At 38.1% G+C, this 18902-nt stretch overlaps 1 protein-coding gene across 11 annotated transcripts in view; it reads right to left on the reverse strand.

The window, feature by feature from the left end:
• VEZT (vezatin, adherens junctions transmembrane protein) overlaps positions 1-18902 on the reverse strand; it is a 57043-nt gene that overhangs the window by 31442 nt on the left and 6699 nt on the right. For 4 of the 11 annotated variants that reach the window (XM_042792000.1, XM_042791999.1, XM_042792006.1 and 1 more), the window contains exons 2-4: positions 10486-10620; positions 3097-3186; positions 449-624 (exon numbers count right to left, since the gene is read on the reverse strand). In XM_042792000.1, the coding sequence (XP_042647934.1) occupies positions 449-624; positions 3097-3186; positions 10486-10620 (401 nt within the window). Of the gene's footprint in view, positions 1-448; positions 625-3096; positions 3187-10485; positions 10621-16331; positions 16430-18902 lie in introns of those variants that run through there. The other 7 variants (XM_042792001.1, XM_042792002.1, XM_033010148.2 and 4 more) reach the window with 4 other exon arrangements.

Raw genomic sequence — 18902 nt, forward strand, 5'->3', positions numbered from 1 at the left:
TAAATATTCTTTAGTCTATTCTTCAGGTATTCTACGTCTGAAAATTAATTGTATACACCCACCCAATGTATTTTATGAAGACTATAGCAAAGAAAACACTTTTCTTTCCAGTCTTCACAATCATGTCTCATTTATCAAAATCACCATAGTATAGCTTTAGAAATTAATGAATTAATCAACCATGTTAGTTCTTCCTTATAGCATATATTACGGTTTGGAAGAATCCACTCATGTTCATGTAGCTACCTCAGACTAAAACTCACTCTTTCAATAAAACACCTGAGGGAAAAAACAGGCTTATACAAAAATTTGGGGACTAGTGGACCAAAGACTCAAAGACCTGAGGAAAAAAATAGTTACTTTATGCTGTATTTTATATAAATAACACACAATACATTTTTTGCTTGTTTCTCAGTGAATGTAGTGGTAGATATTCTCTGTACAATACCAAATATTAGGAGTTGCTAGGGAGCGTAGCGTTGGAAGCTGTCTGTTTTCCTGTTGCTTACACTGCCCTGCAGACAGGATACTGGGGTCAAGGAACTCAATCAGTTCCACATCCTCCTGCAGCAGAACTTCCTGTTGCAGGATGGTACGGAGCGTGTCAAATCGAAATCCAACATCCTTACCACAAATGGGCAGGAGAAAAAACAGGCATTAGTAAAGAATATGCAAATTCTTAAAATTAAGTTAGCAGAACAAGAAAAACACCCAGACGCTCTACACTTTACTGACAACAGTCTATTCCCAAAGACTACAGGAATGTTTCAGATATATCACAAGAAGCTACTTGATTATTATTAAACTTGCTTAACTTTAAAAACTCACATATGGCCTAACAGTTCAGACTTGCAGGATGCATCACACTGACTTCGTGGTCTGACCTAGATAGTAACAATACCTGGAAACATGCCACAGTTTATGCCAATATATCTGCATAAGAATCAGAGAGGTATTGTACCTATTAGAAGATCCTTAATAAAACAGCAAATACTTTTTTTCTTTTTTAGATGTCATGAAATAATTTACATCATTAACAAACAAACAAAAATAAGAGAGATTACAAATTAGTCAACAAAAAGTCACCTGTGGACACTTAATTACAGTATGGTAAATGCACTGGACTCAAGCTCTGAGCCAAGACAGTGAAGTCCTCTCCTGCAGAATTCTGTGCCTTTCCCAAGGAAACCTGATCCAAACATTCAACAGCATGGGACTCTGAAGACCTCACACTTTCTGAACTCCCAACAAACTTCAGGGAGTTACTTACTTGTGGATTTGATGCCATGATAAGCATTTGCTATTTTTTTCCCTATAACTATAGCTCTTCAAGAGAAATACACAGCTCTTGAAGACAAATATATCCATCAGAGAAGCTCCCTGAAATTTTAATTTGCATATTGCACCAAGCTATAATTACAAAACACTTCAAGTTAAGAATGTCATAACGAAACCAAATAAACACTGAAACATGTGCATCTTTGCATTTAGCTAGATTACAGGAGAGAAAGGAGAATATTTCTGAAAACCCTCTAATAGAAACTGTTAACAGAATTGACATTTCACAGTACAAAATCTGTTTAGTTCTGTCATTGACAGAATGAGATTCTTTATGAAACCATAAGATAGCTAGTCAAAAGTTTAATTCCTTATATTGATGTCACTTGAGAAAACTTGCATTCTCTTTTTAATGGAAAACATTTGTTTCAGGACCATGTACAAGAGGAAACTCTGCCCTTCTATGATGCATCCTGTGTCATTTCAGTATCCTACTGTAGCAAGTAGCAGAAGAAACATGTTTTCCATATTTTTTGGTTGTGTCTTCATCTCAAGAAAGTAAGGCTAAAAAAAGCTGTTAAGATAATACCTTTGATTCACAGAGGAAGAGGGAGGAAGAAAAAAGACAACCAAAGATCACTAATGAGAAGTTTCAGAGGAAATTTTGTCCTCCTGAGACAAAGGAGAAGAGAGAGCAATTGGATCCAGCAGAACTCTCTGAGAAATGGAAACCCCTAACTTCTCATGTTGCTCAACATTTTTTTTTTGAAGCTACATTTGAAGACATCATCCCTACATCATGGTAGAAAAAAATAAATTAAAACGCTAACTTTTAGATTCTGTAACAGTCTGACGAATGTGACATTTGCAAGCCAGACTAGGAACCTGAGACAGCTGGGTGCAAGCTAACACACGTCTCAGACAAGCCCATGCTAGAGACTGAACTGGCTATAAAGTGCCACAGCAGAGAACGGGTGTAAAGGCAGCATAAAACTGTTTTTAACTATCTGGGGTAGAACTATCACCCTTCAGGTCTAACCCGCACAGGCTGACTTGGGCCCTAGAAGTTACTGCAGGCTCCAGGAGTAGGAGAATACAACTTCTGGTGAGGCAGATGGACAATGAACTGGCTTCTGAGCTGCTGAAATGAGAGCACATAGGAGTGCAGAGAACTGCTCTTGCCTTTCCCTGCGTAGCCAGGGCGCTACACAGATGTCATCTGCTCTTAATGGTAACACTGTTCTGAAGCATTGTAATGGAGGTGCCTTGGTTTGCTTTGCTCTTCCCAAATGCAGAAGCACTGTGGACAGCAGTGCAGAGGTAGATAGGCCAGCATGGGTCCAGCGGTAGTAGAGCTGCACTGCAGTGGTGCCGTGCCTCAGCTAACAAGCTGAAACAGAGGGTGAAGTAATACTCAGATAAAGCTCTAGAGCCTTCTGTCTTGACCTGTGTCTGCAAGGCACGAGGCTGCAACATATGGACTTTCTCAGACAGCATCTTCACACTGCCTTCCACCAAAGGGGGTAGCTACACTGTAGGTTATCTCCTTTCAGCTTTCAAGAATTTCTTTAATTTTCCACACACTTTAATTTCCCTTCCACATTTTAAACATCTTCAACCTGGCTACTGATATTGTTTCTGTCCTTGTGTGCCCAACTTGCCTGGCACAGCAGCTCTGAAAACCAGAATCAATATTATCTGAAGTACAATTCTTAAAGCCAAAACCAACAATACAGACCAAAGATGGAGCATAACGTACAGAGGAGAAGAAGACTTGTGGATCAAGGAAGGAAATAGAAAAAAAAAGTGATCACTTACCAGTCGGTGAAGTATGTCATCATTTTTCTTATACTGTAGAAAAGGAAACCAACTTCTAAAGAACTCAACTAGTTTTGACAGGATGCCTTGCTGAAGGGAACAGAAATTACTCCAATTAAAAAAAAAAAAAAAAAAGCCAAAAATAAATAAAGAACAACATACAATTCCTTTATTTCTGCATTTGTTTTTCTTGTTAACTCAGACTCAGGTACCTCTAAGGAAGTTTCGCTTACTCTGTCTGGCCTAACTTCAGAGTACACTAAGGGAACATCTGCTTCCCGTCAGTTTGCCCATACACAAGAGTGTGAAATAAAGCTTTCAGTAACCCCACCTATTTGGAGCATAATGGATTGTTATGTTGTACTGTTAAAAATAACTACAGTTAGAATTAGTTTGATCTCAAGTTGGCAGCTACTACATTGATATGAAAGACTTTCTATCTCCTTGAGGATAAAAAAAGCAGGTTAAATGGCTGACAGGGACTGAAGAAAAGTAAAAGACCAGGAGAGGAACAACCTCTCTCTGGCAGTCCATGGCAGCTTGAGGGCAACGCTTTGGAGGAGTTGTGAACAGAGACAGGGAAGAGTGACTATAAGAAGAGGAACTGTCCCAGCAACTCCCTGTCTCAATCAGTGCGTTGCTATCAGGTACTTTGTCTCCATGCTGCTTCCCATGAAACCTAAATCCACACTTTCATCTGAGCCGTAAACATAACTTGAACACCACTAATTAGAGGGACTCCCTCTCGGCCATCACACATTTTACTCTTGTATCTTCCAAAAATATGATGCATAAAAGATTATAATTAAATAGATGCATGATTTTGCTTCACTCTGTAGCAATTCAAAGAAAAAAAATTGAGTTTTTGCCACACACTATATATCTACTTTCTTCAGACTGAGCTGACAGGAAGTATTTTTCAAAATATTTACCTATATATATTTCATGAATTCTGAGGCCCTACCTCTTAATCTTCAGACTGCTGACATGTAGTACAATCGAACAAAACACATGCCAAAAGAAATTAATTGTGGAGCACTTACGTTTTGTGGCATACCATTTTGAAATAAAAAAAAAAAACAAACCAAACAGATTATAATAGCTTAATCTATAAAGGGTGTCTGCATTAAATCAGCTTCTTCTGTTTCTCTCTCTTATTTGGTTGTGGTTTTTTTCCCCCCCAACTATTAGGTGGGAAATAGAAGAGTAAAACTAAGCAACAGGAGCTTGAAGCTTTGAGGTTAGCCTTGTGATCAGCCGGACAGCTCTCTGAAAGACAGTGTGACACAAGTTTGATGCAACAAACCAGGGCAGAAGGGCTTTGAGTAACATCAGAAATTGTCACCCTAAAGTCCTTACGCTTCAACAATTTTTGAAATAACATCTTTCTGTGTACAGTTAGAATTGCAGACCTATGCCAAAAGGAAGTGTTTTTAGGTCAGTGGAGAGACAAACCAGTAATAGGGGTTTCATAATGACAGCTCTTCCCAACACACAGACATTATTGAGGCTTATTAAAAGGAGCTATCCCAGCAATCCTCACTTCTTAGACTATGGAATAAATCCAGGTGATTGTATTTTGATGTTGCTCAAGAGCACTGACATAAGTTGGAAGAGGAGAAGAGTATCACAAACTGCAGCACTAGGTTATCCTCCGAGTTTCTTGTCAAGTGGTGCAAAATAAACCAAAATTTTCTGACTACAATTTGTAGAAAACTGAGATTAAATAAACAAAGGTCCTTGCTCTGTATTTGAGTTGCAGACAATACTTAATTCAGAATTACTTTTCCCCATACTTTGAAAGCAGAGTACAGAAAGAATTTCCATGTACTATTTAAAATTATGCCTCTTGGAGCGTACCAATTTCAACTGCTTAGACTTCATAAACCTGTATTTTTATCATGAACATTTAAATCTACATCAAGGATAATTTCAAACTGCTACCAGCTGACTAAACTAGACTGTGGAATTACTGAAAAAAAACCCCCACATTAGTGTGCTACATAAGTAATCTTTTGGTTTATTTTCCATGTTTTAGTTTAAAAATAAAAATCTGAGCTTGCATAAACACTCAACAGGCATGTCAGTGCTTGAAAACACAAAACAAGACAACCCACTGTCTTGGGCTGTGACCCAGTACAGTACAGTGACACATTAAATTATTCAGATCCTTTGAATAGTGTCTCACAGTTTGCATTCCCATTGGGAGTGTTACTGACAAGTAAAACAACTTTCATCAACACACAAGTCAGATCATGTTGCCAATGCCTCTGGAGTATTCTTTTTAAAACTTTAGAACACCACTCAGTCAAACTCTCTGTAAACTGAATAACAAAGATGTATAACCTCTAATATTACATATATATATATATATGTATAAAAAAGCATAGGACATGCATATTTTAGGTACGTTCATTTGAATCTAAAATAAAATTCTAAGAACTATTTCTCCCTTTTACAGGATAAACCTGAAATGACAAACTAGCAGGTATCTAAAATATCATCATTCATGCTTACACCTTTCAATTCTGTGCACTTCAGGAAGAAGATAATGCTACAACCTAAAAACCTTCCAGCTACCCAGAGCTAGTATTAAGTGGGTGGGAGCCCTAGATAAAGGTAAAGGACTGATCCCTCTGCCTTTCCACATCAGGTCACCTGCACAGCTATTGAGGGCTAGCCCCAACACAACCCTTAGTAGTTGCCTCTAACACCAGGCCTGTTCTAGTGATGAAATATTATGACATCTAAGATGGGAAAAGGTGTGACAGTATAATCAATTTAAACATTTAGATATGCACAGGAGTCTAGGAAAATGACTGAGAAAGGAAAAATGTAAATGGGAAGAAATATATTCCTTAAAGATCAAGCAGAATTATCCAAATAGGACTTAATTCCAGAAAACAGGTCTAGGAGCTCTTGCAAACAGTGCTTTTGAGTATCAAGTAATCATGAGACCAGAAGTCTAGCTGTAACTTTCTCCAGAGATTGGTACAGTCATGAACACTGCACCTATAATTACCGTGCTAAATCACATCTCTACACGCTCTCAGGTGGAAGCTTGGCATTTCATCAGCCCTCAGAACACAATCATGAAGCACCTTTACAGCTTTTCAGCTCAGTGTTCATTAAAACCATGTACTGATTTAAAAAACCCACCAAAGCCACACACAGAGAGAACTATTTAATACGTGCTTTAAATTCAACTGATGTCTCTGCCTTTCATTAAGCCTGAACCATATGCTCTACTTGGCAGGACAGCAAGACACAGCAGCAACGTGTATCAGTCACTAGGAACCTCTTTTTTTTCCAGATTTGTTTTTTCAGTCCCTGAAGATCCCAAACTAGATCACTACCTTGCCAAAATCTTGCTATATGTCACCAGATTGTATCTGCAAAAAGTTCCTACTTGACTGAATACAGGAGGAGTAAACAATCTCAACTCAAAGACAAAGCAATACTGCAGTTTTTCTATTTTTATTTTAATAAAGTGTTTAAGGCATTTGCAAACTTGCTTTTCAGAACAGAAGGAAAATAATACACACATACTAGGCATCACTCAACATGGAACATCATCTACTCCCTGTGATTATATTTCGCATCACACTAAGTCTCAACTAAGATAATTTTGTATTAGGACTGTGGGTAGGGTAGATACATATACAGAGCTCAGAGGCCATTTGTTTCCCAGACATTTTATAATTTCAGTAGACTAGGCAGGCAAAGCCTGAGGGGAGGAAGTGACAATAATGTCATGTAAAAATAAGGAAATGATTGGATGGGAATGTAAATGATTTGCCAGTATGTCATACAAAAGTTGCAACAAAGCCTCAGTTCCTCCTAAATCCAGTCTACTTCTTTAAATGTGTGACCAGCTTCCTCTCCCTCATTCTCATTCCTTTTGAGACACCCTACCAAAATGACACACAGAAATCAAATGACAAAACCAGACTTTCTGATATCAGATCACAAAAGAAAAGTGTTAAAGTTCCCAAACTGGTACAGGAACAGCAGCAGGAAGAACCTATGCCAATTTATCACTAGAAATTACACACAGGTTTCTTCCTTATTTTCACTATGTATCCCTGTCTAGACAAAGATGAGACAATGTGAATGTCATTCCAGGATTTGCAAGAAATGGACAGACCATTTTGCACACACCCACTTCCTTCAAGGTGCAAGGCAAACCATGACGAATTACTTCTACATCTGACACAATACTGGAGGACTTGCTCCCAACACAAGAAAATTAAGTGTAAAAGGCTTGAGGGGAAGGGCGCTGGGGGGTGGGGGGGAAGAATACCTGAGGCTTTTAAAAGCAGTATATCTTAATACTTTTGAGGTTCTTAACCCCACAGCACTTTTGTATTAAATTTGGTGGAAATTTTATACATGAACACAGCATCATACTGCTTTACCGACTTCCACCAAAGTAATTATTCAAAATAACGTAATGCAGATAACAAGCGAGAGTCCATGCATTATTTCATAGTAATGAATAGAAAATCAGCTAATGAAATATGTCACACCAATTTTCAATTAACAGTGGTTTAACTAAAGTCTTCCTGCACTAAACCAGAATAGGCATCTTCAGTGCAAATGTACCACAAAACTGCCAATAGCTTTAAAGGGAAAATATATTTTCAGGTGGTTTCTTGAGGGTTATGGTGAGTGCCAGCTGAAAATTCTGAAAAGTAAGGGTAGTGGACCTAATATTTCCATGAATACTTTTAAAGGTAGTTTAAATTAAAGTATAAAAAATAGTGAGTTAAATACTGAATTAAATTCAGCCTTGCCTTGTGACCACTGTTAGAAGCAATCTTTATTACAAATGCAATAGCTATCCATATCAACAGTAATTAGAAATCAATTTATTCATTAAATTTATAATAATCTTACATCAGAGAAAACAGCCAAGGAAGCATGGAGACACTGAAAGACTTACTTCTCCTCCTCCCCTCAGCTAATCTGTTTTCGGGGCTCACAAATTCTCAGCACACTAGACTAGGGGGTTCTGTATGAACCTCTTTCATAATTTTTTCTACATGACTGCTGAACTCTTTGAAAAGCTTTAAACTCTATGGGAACGTAGCTCAACAGTACTGAACTTGGGGATTCATATTACAGTATGATTATTTTTTTACAGGCTGTCTAATCCATGTGCTGGGCACGCAGTGGTACTTACTGGTCTGCTTGATGGATCCACACCCTGCATCTTATCTACATGGTCATTTTTGATCAGAAAGTGGGGCATGAGAGGAGGGAGACAGGGCACACTTCCATAGGGCTGCAAGTCCCAGAACTGGGGACTGAGTTTGTGAAGCAAAGTGTGCAGTGTACCTGCCCAACAGGTAAACACAAACTACGACCAACCTATCCATGAAGATAGACTCCAAAAGGGCTGAAGACCAAAGCCAAAAGTTTCATGTTTTATTATCCTGTCTTTTCAAATGGACTGATGAGTGTGTGAGGAAGCTTATACAGTCTATACAGAGAACGGTTGAAATTAATATCACTATATGAAAATATGACCCATCAGCATTTCTCTGAATACTGCTAGATGAGTAAGCTTCACACTGCAACTTCTAAATCTCCACTTCAAGGACTGCATGTCAGTCTTTTCACGCACACCATACTATTGCAAACATTTCAACAACCACACATTCTTCCTCCAGATCAGAAAAAAAACCTGACTGATGTTATCCACATCAATTCATACACTTCCAAATGCTATCCCACCTAAGATCCTACACAGAGCAGAACAGATTAAAAATCCAACAAGAAGAAAATACTTCTAACCTACAACGAAGAAAGAACAAGAGGGATATATACAAAACTGAAAAAATATATTTGCAATAAAGCCTAACTAACTGTGACTATTACTTGGCTAATTCCTTGAAGCATCTGAGAACTGAGTAGCTGATATACATCAGGATGGCATTATTTGAGGAAAGATTCTAAGAAAAGCATCAGCTCTCCCCATTCACCAAAACCTACAGAGAGACCTGGAGATCTCAGGACCATTCATGTCATATTGCTTGTGTTTGGGAAAAATAGGAAACTCTCCCCAGTTCACTACCAGATAATTGGGAGGGTGGAACACTGTGGAGCAGGGAAGCAGCAGTGGTTACAAACAAGAGGAAAGGGGTTGTGACCCTCTGATATGAAGATGGCTAAAGAGATATAAAACTGGAATTAACAACAGGAAAACTGAACTCCAGTGGAAGGTTAAAAGCCACGGCAGGCAAGAATCAGATGACCTAAGATGCACAAAGATGGAAGCTACTGTAGATGGTGGAGAGAGAAGATAAAGAAATGGTAGTTCTTTGGAGGCAGTGCATCAACCCATGAATGCTTGGTTTGGGTTTCTACCCGTGAGCTGCTGCCCATCTCAGCCTGCAGTGGCCCGGACAGAGAAGTCTGCATGGAGGCCTCCTTTCCCCCCTGGCTTAGCACATAGTGAAGCACGTCCACTGAAAATTGAACTCTCCACTGTGGAAGTGAAAGAGGTAGGCAGAAAAAACTACTCTTTGCATGCTCCATCTGGGTGCTAAGGGGAAGACAGAATGACTACTGAATTTTCAATATACTTGTTTCAAAGAGATTACTACATTAGCTGACTCAAAAGAGGAATTTCCTCACCCACACTATAGCTCTTCATCTGAGTCACACTGCCTGTAAACTACCAATAACAGTAAAATACCACCTGATTTTAATATGGGAAACAAAAAATGTGCAGGCTATAGTAGGTGTTAAATGGCCAAATTCTCAAGCATAATTTTAATACCAAAATGTTTTTGAAAAATCCACAAGCCTTCACTTAAAACAACAGAGAAATAAGAAGTCTGAGCTAATCAGCCAATGATCCTCATCAGCTGTTAATGTTAGAAAATTGCCATAACCTAAGCACAGTTCTCCTATCTCATTCAGATTGGTTATTGTATTTATACTTCCCAGAAATCCTTTTTCTTAATATATTTTGTCACGGAGTAAGTGATATTTAGCAACCGAATGCCTGAGAAGGGCTGGGAACTATAAATACTCTGTTCCAGAAAATTACAGGTTTTATTCCCAGAATGTCATGCTAAGCTAACATAATAATATCCAGTAAATAAGATAACTTATAACACTCAAAAATTTCATTATCAAAGTCTCTTGCTTCCCTAGCTTACATAAGTGCAAACAAACACTCCAAACTGTATTGGCAAACCATGCATTTCCAAACACATTTGTAGACAAGATATGACAACTGATTGGGGTTTGTTTTGGTTTTCTTATTTTAAGAATACAGTAGTAGATTTATCTCTATGCCCTCTGATTTTGCCTATTTGTGAAGTGATGTGGTTGTCTTTTGAGCAGATAAATGCTCAGGAACATGAAAGTGCTCACTTTCTGGGCAGCATGCACAGTCTGCTCTTTCTGTCTTTCTGCTGCTGCACATTGCTCTGCCTTCTGCGACACAGATGAACATACTTCAAAATCTGTGTGTCCCAAATCCTGCAGATACTGGTAGAGTGGGGAATTCTGAAAGAGAGTTAAAAAAGTGAGAAAAAACAATGTTAAAGATCATTCCATGCTTCCCACAAAACACAACTGTGAATATAGTAACCACACAACAAGCAATGAATGGATTGAGAGCAGCCCTGCAGAGAAAGACTTTCGGATAGGGGTGGGTGAAAAACCAGACATGAGCCAGCAATGTGCACTCACAGCCCAGAAAGCCAACTGTATGCTGGGCTGCATCAAGAGCAGTGTGGCCAGCAGGTCGAGGGAAGGGGATCTCCCCCTCTGCTCTGCTCTCATGAGACCCCACCTGCAGTGCTGTGTTCATCTCTGGGGCCCCCAGCATAAAAAGGACATGGAACTGCTCAAGAGGGTCCAGAGGAGCCTCTCCCCTATGAGATCAGACTGAGAGAGTTGGGGTTGTTCAACCTGGAGAAGAGAAGGCTCCAGGAAGACCCTTATTGCAGTCTTTCAATAATTAAAGGGGGCTTATAAGAAAGACAGAGAAAGAGTTTTTAGTAAAGCCTGTAGGGACAGGACAAGGGGCAATGGCTTTAAACTGAAACAGGGCAGGTTTAGATTGGACATAAGGAAGAAAATTTTTAAAATGAGGGTGGTGAGACACTGGAACAGGGTGCCCAGAGAAGTTGTGGATGCCCCATCACTGGAAGTGTTGAGCAACCTGGTCTAGTGCAAGGTTTTCCTTGCCCATGGTTAGATGATCTTTAAAAGTCCCTTCCAACCCAAACTATTCTGTGATTCTATGCAACAGGAAAAAAAAAAACCATAGTTAATAGCAAAGAAGCCAAAATTTTGCTTTAAATATCTCCCTTAAGTTTTAGCCTGACCATAATGAACAAGGCAGCAAGACAACATACAAAACAATGTGATGAGAAATAAGCACGCAACCAATCATTTTTTCCCACAGAAATATGTTTTCTAGGTTTCCTGATAGGGTTCTTTAGCTTATAACATACATGTTTTCAATAAATAAATTGTGTATTTGGTAATAAATTTTAAAATATTATTGTGTGACTCTGGAACATTTAATGACACGGTTTTCCTAAAGTTTATAGAAATTGGATAGATTATAATTTGAATCACTTCTACTGAAACAAACTTTAAAACTAGAGCACTTTTCAAACTTCAGTAAATGAGGCCTCAGTGTAACCTGATTAGGTACCTACAGACTGTTTTACAGAAATGGAAAAACAAATTAGAAAAAAGCTCCTGCTCTCTCCAAGTATGGTACTAGCATTTCTGGCAAAGGAGTATCACAGTTATTTAAAAAAAAAACCAAACAAACAAAAAAACCCCCAACCCGACTTCTTTAAGCTGCTGACAAAATTACTTATTTAAAAAAAGTCCTTAATAAAACTTCTTAGAGAAAGTATGGGATTCTGACCACCAGACAGTGCGTTTTTGAATGTTTATTTATCTATATTGACTTCTGAAATTTCTTGTTGTCATCTGCATTATATATATAGATTTACTTCATTCTTATTTTTCTGTTTACAACCACATATATGGCAGTATCTAGGATAGATCTGATAGAAAGGATATTTATGCTAACTCCAGTTCTACTCAGAACATGTAAAAATACTTTGTTTTTAAGAACACCTCTCAGCAATCAGTCTTAAATAGCCTAGTTAGTTTGGGATTCATTTTGACCTCTGAAAAATTTTATCAACATCCCACACTAGTCTGCAAACACTAGCAAACTGCATAGGGAGGACACAAACCATTTTAAGAATTATAACATACTATCAGTGAGATAACAAAAATACTGTAAATAAAAAGTAAAAACCTTACAGTAAATAATGCACAGTTGTGGAGGTCTGCAGAAACAACCACCAACAGAACAACTACTATAGTTACATTAACTATCATTAATTTGCTGGTGTAAGTTGCAAAGGTGGCCCATCTACTGTAACGATGTACCAACACGGCCAAATCTCAAGACCGCTTGCCATACAATAAAAGAAGTCGGAAGCAAACATTCATACTAGCTAAACAAATTAGCTTGTTACCTCTAGGGCTTTTTTTTTAACCCCATCACCAAAGCGCTATTTTGATTGCTCTCAGCTATTTAAAGCATGCAAATTCATACTTTTGCATGCTTTGCTTCAGTTACTCACAACAGATTCAGCGTCCAGTCATTACCTGAAACTCAAACATTCGTGCCAACTCACAGGGACCGACATACCCCTCACCCACAATGACCACAACTGTGCAAAAAGCTAGGATAGGTTTATGACTCATTTCCTTTGGGAATTTTGCCAGTGCGACAACCCAATCCTATCTTTTTACCAAGTACCCTTCCTCCTTGGCTGAGTACATTTTCAAATGCATGTAACTCTAATGAAACACTGTGCCGTTCTGGACTGGCTGGGAAGAAGGTACAGTTCTCTCTTTACCAGAATTACTTAACTAAAATGGAAAAGAAAAGATAGTAGACTAGAATACTTCTCTTACGTAAGACTGTTAAATTCAGCACAAAACTCAGAATATGAATGCATATGTATAATCTCATATTCTTAAAATGATTTTCATACAGAGCCAGGCTGGGCACTGCCAGTGCACCTGGAACAACCTGAACACCCCCACACAAGGGGCTTTGGGGTAGCACAGAGGTTTCAGTCAGAATCACCCAGAATTTTCCCTATTTAGACAAAGATACATATACAAGACAGTGGGTGAACAGAGAATGTTTTATTCAAAATCATAGTTTTGATGCTTGTTCCAGGCAGGACTCCAGGGAAATCATACGTAGGCTCTTGGCACACCTGACCATCATTTTGACCATAGTTGGCCATCATCTTGATCATACTTGTCACAGGCAAGGCCAGCCATCATTTGACATGTACATTACTGGTACTAGCCAACATAGAGAGAGCTGGCAAAATAACCCAAACATACCAAGGAGTTTTTCCACTAGTATTTCAGGGTGTACATCGCTTTGGGGTCCATGAGGAGATAATTTTATAAAAGCTGATCAAGAAAACCGGTCTAATGCTGCTTAGATTGGTTCAATTTCCCCACAAAAATGGATGAAGGAAGTCAGAGAGAGAGACAGAGGCAGACAGAGATTCTGTCCGCTGCAGACAGCGTTCGCTTAAATCCGGAATGCTACATTAAGTGAAATATTGTATAAATGTAAAAATGCCCAATTCTTCCCTCTTACTTGGTATTTGGCAACACCAAAACCTTCCCTCTGACTGTAATTAGTACATTCTCTACTCTATGGAAATAGTAAAAAATACACCATCTCTCCAAACATTAATGAAACTTCAGTCCCTAGCTAGGATGAGTAATTTTATTTGTTCTTGTAATCACGGTGGAATACAGGCACCTTACTAGGTTTTACATAAATTCCTTCCAATTAACTTTTTGAAGGTTTTACAGGGTCTCATTTTGGGTAGATCTGCAATTTTTTATCACTGCTCAGAACCAGGAATCAGTTTTCTGATTATTGAGTTACAAAATGATAATTGATTAAAATCTAACTTGAATGTTTATCACATATTCCTTCAAGTACATAAGGGTTCTCCTCTTTCAGTTTCTCAGGAAGTACACAGGCTATGATAATTCTCCTTTAACACATTTCTCTGGCTTCACATGCTTTTTCTTTCCCATTCTTTTCTAAAAGATTTTTAATGTAACTTAAGTGCGCATTGGAAAACTTCATTTTTTTATTAAAAACTTTACTGTGACTGAAATCCCTTATGCTGTAAGTAAAACTACCATTGTTCTCCATTCTGAATCCATTAGTAGCATGTAAAATGTGGGTTAAGAAAGCACTGAATAAGAAGTGTGTTGAGGCCCTTGTGAAATTAGATTATTCAGAAATTTAATGAAACAAACATAAAATTCTTCCATTAAGAGTGAGGTCTCTTGTGTAGCACATTCAGCTTCACATTTTGCACAGAAAATTTGAAGATTACACTCCTCTTCTATTAGAAATACCACTGATGGCATATATATATCATATACATTACATTTCATGTCCTAGATACCTCTTAACTTCCAATGACCCTGACAAGCCTGTCACTTGTAAAGCTGTGTGGTCTGTATAACTCACGGAGGATGTCTCCATCAGTCTCCACCAAATTTCTGCCATGACGTACATAAGTAATGGCTAGAAAATTCAGTAGAAGAATTTTTAAAAAGTTGAAGGGTAGATTCTATGTATGTGAACATTTACACAAAAGTTCCAATATTATCAAAGAATCAAAAAATTATTAATTATGCAACTACAGAATTGCAATAAGATACCATTAAAATAGCCTATTCTACATACTGTTTGTTTCAATACGAGACAGAAGTATTATACTTACTGCTTACAAAGTATTTTTCATCTTCACGAAGCTTTAAAAACAATAATTAAATCCCATAATGTGTCTGATATCCCACAAATTATAGCTCTGAATTTCTAGCTTACATCCTTACCCATACCTCTCACTCCTAAATGCCTTCTTTCCCATAAAAACGATCACAGATATGCACATATGCTTGCACATGCACTTCTAACTGTGAGAAAAGTTCCTGGGTTTCAATTCAGGCTATTGTTCATCAGCATTGTCAGGCTCAGCTGTTTTCACCTGCAAATGCCATGATAATATAAAAAAAAAAAATCTACTTCTTGGTTGGGGAAAATAGGAGGGATCTGCCTTTCTTCCCCCTAATTTTCTTTGATCAAAATTAATGTATTCTTTTTTTTAAGTCCAACATTAAAAAAAAAAAAAAGCAACTGATTTTGTTTCTGCATATATTATAGATACTACACTTCTAATTTAAGAAATTCAAGATATATTAGAAAGTTTACCCTTGCAAGCAGTAATAGGTTGTAATTTAAAAAAAAATATATAATTTAGACTTCAAAGAAAGCTTTTATCTTAGAATGTGAGGTAAAGGGACAGCAAGGTTGTTTCAGTGGATGGCATGAAAAGGAAATTCAAAATATAAAATCTCATCTTCCTATTAATACAGGATCATATTATTCTGGAGGAGTCTATTTCCACATATTTTTGAATCTTTACCTTCAATCACTTTCAATCTAGATAATATCTAGAATAGTTAGTATTACTCATGTTTGACAGTCAGGTTCGTTTATTTATTGCAGCCTTGTAAGGACAGATATTGGACTTTATTGTGTGAAGCATTTTGTGCATGTTCTGAGAAAAACCTTTGCAATCACAAACCACATTAAGGCACTGTTAGCTTTCATAGTTTTGTTACAATAGCATCTGAAAATCAAAGCCACACCCAAATTATTTTTGCTGATGCATCATGAAGTAAATGACTCAGGATTTCTCCATTAGAGACAAGGACTTCCCACACCCAATGTTCTTCACTATGATAAAATTTATTATCTAGTAAAGCATTACTCTAGTTTCCAACCACAGCTAAAGGAGCAGATTAACCTTCAAGGTAATATTTAATGCTATTGCACAAAATAAGAGGTTTAAAGCTCTCCTCTTAAAATACATATATGTTTTTCCAAAGCTGAGGTTTCCAGTATGCCAAAAACAGTGTGAGCTTAAACCACCTCCGAAATAACTACAAGTTATAAATTATCAGCTAAAAAAAAAATTAAACATTCCTACCACAGTGACAGCAAAGGCTAAGATATGCTGAACAGGTGGCTAAACTCAGAAGAAAACAGGCAGCAGTCTTGAAATCTGTCCCCTTTTCTTAAAACACAGATTTGAAGAAGTTGAGTTAACACTCACAGACAGCGCGATCTTTGTCTCCTGGAAGAGGGCATTCCATTTTTCTCTTCGGTACTGCTCCCATGCACCCGACAGAATCTCGCCCGCCTCCCCGTTTCTTTCCGCTTGTCCCTCCAGGATGACCCGAGCCAAGGATGAGAAGCAGCCGTCAGTGGAATTGCACCTGTGCCCCTGCACAGTAGCATTTTCCTGATGGCATCAGCGGATGCAGTTTAAAACTTCCCAGGACTGTGCGATTTCTCCTGACTAATGTGGCTTTCTCACTGGGGGGAGGGAAATGAGGATGACAGATTGCTAAAGGCTTTTAAAAAGATACTGCTTGAAAGAATTATTGCCCATCGATCTTCTGTGCAGTCATTAATAAGACTTTCCAAGCAACAGTATTTAAAAGCCTTGGTCATATTCTCCTGGCTGGTAACCACCTCCTCCTGCGCTCCGAGTGACAAACAGCGAGGCGCTGACAGGGCTGATATTAGACAGTGACTTCAAGGCAACGAAACAGTCATTTAAATTTCCTACTCTGCTTTCACCGTCACTGGATCGTAGACCTCGGTTTCTCCAGCGCTACTGCATCATTTGATTTAGAAGCAGGCTCCAAAACCTACTTTTGAAGCCGTTAATCTGTTACTGTTGGTGGCTATTTTCTGATGCATAGTGTATCTACCTAATTCTGCATGCACCCACATGTGCTGAAGAGTTAGGAAAGTTTTATAGCCTGTGTAGAGTTGCATATCACTGGATCTGTGACAGGAGAAAGCTCTTTCCTTTGCATTTTCAGCAGGTGCTTGCACATTACTGCCATTGTGGAAGGGTCTTAGAAAGAAATATTACAAACTAGAAAAAGCCCTGAAACTCACTGAGCGTTCTGGATTACTTAGCTGTTCAAAAGCAGACCTGTGAACACAGGTGAAAAACTGAGCAGGACCTTTCCGACAAAGACAGAGAGGAAAAATACTTGAAAAATTGCAAGTAAAAGTGGTACCCTGGGGGACAGGGCAACAGGCCAACCAGACTCTGTACCTGGAACTTTGGGTGGGAAGTTACTGATCATGCAAGTCACCAACCTAGGCCAATACAAAAAAAACTGGTTTGTTTTATACCAGTTACTAACAATTCACAGATTTTACTCTTCACTTACATTCAAACTAAAGTAATGAAATTAATGCATCTGACTGGTAAACTAGTAGAGTATTTCTGAAACATTCTGGAAACCTCTTTAAAGCACCAGGTCCAAAGAATTAGCTGTTTATCCATTGTTAATTCTGACTCCTAATGACAACACACTGTACGCAAACATCTTTAATGAAGTGAAAAGTATCCAAGAAACAAGAGACAGTCACCTTATAAAGACTAAAAGAAGTGAATCATTTTTTTTTTATTAAAGTGTCTCAAGGAAGTTGCTTCATGACTTGAAAGTGTGAGAGCAGTACTGAAGTACAAATCATCCTGTAAATACGACCCCAGAGTAATTAATACAGAGGACGATTAAAAAAATGTTTGGACCAACAGACCTCAAAATTCACTATCATCATATACTTTTGTCTTCAAATTTTCTATTAAAAATAATAAAGGCAATATGGGTTTACACACCATATGGCCCATATAGTACTCTTCTCTATCTGCTCAGATATGACATTAGTGTTATCCAAAAAACACCTGATGAGTTGTACTTGGCCTCTGCAACAACAGGACTGTTCTTTACACAGTTTTAAGCTTGCAGTTTCTTTTCTTTTCTCTCTGGTGTCACCTGCCTTGCATTCATGTGATGAAAAGGAGCACAGCCTGTCCTCCCGCTTCCTCTTAGTGGACTGCTGAGAAGCAAAATACCCAAAATAGTCCACCTGTCACTAGTCCAGGTGCCTCTACAGTACACTGCAATTTGCAGCAGAGATATCTCCCTGGGCTGCATTTACATGGTCAATTTAATCTGCCGTTGCCAGTGGGTGCAGATTAAAGCTGCAGAACCATTTTAGAACACTAATGGTAATATTTATACAGCCAAATGGTGAGATAGAACAAGGAACCGATCTGATTGTAAAAAACCATAAAAGCCATCTTTTTTTTTTTTCTTCCCTTAAACAGGTTAATTTATAGTCTAATCAGTCTTCTTAACCAGTTTACAGCATCACCCACAAATCCAGGTGCCAGCATAAGGAAGAGGATGGGAATAAACTGGAAAAGAGTGAAATCCAAACACCTCTTCTGGCAACAGCCCACACTTCAGGCAGACAAAGCACAGCCTCAGAACTAGCTCATCAGAATGACAAGTGAACTGTGGTTGTGACAGAACTGTGTATTTAAAACTGGATTTCATGCATATATATATATATAAACAGAAAGTACTACATCTTTCGTCCACCCAATATTTGGTGAGAAAAATTCTATTGAGGGAGTGTTACTGACACTACCACTGAAGTATCAATGTTCTTTTACAGCTTCTTCTTTTTCCTAATTTATAATGTTTGAGATACTATTTTTTAGAATACAACATTTATAAGCCTCATGCTTGACAAAAACCGTATTGCTACACAAGTCCTAAAGTTTTCAGGTTTTTGAATGAATGTGACTTAA

The sequence above is a fragment of the Tyto alba genome, unplaced genomic scaffold (genome assembly GCF_018691265.1).
Source record: "Tyto alba isolate M040663 unplaced genomic scaffold, T.alba_DEE_v4.0 Super-Scaffold_2, whole genome shotgun sequence".
Lineage (NCBI taxonomy): Eukaryota > Metazoa > Chordata > Aves > Strigiformes > Tytonidae > Tyto > Tyto alba.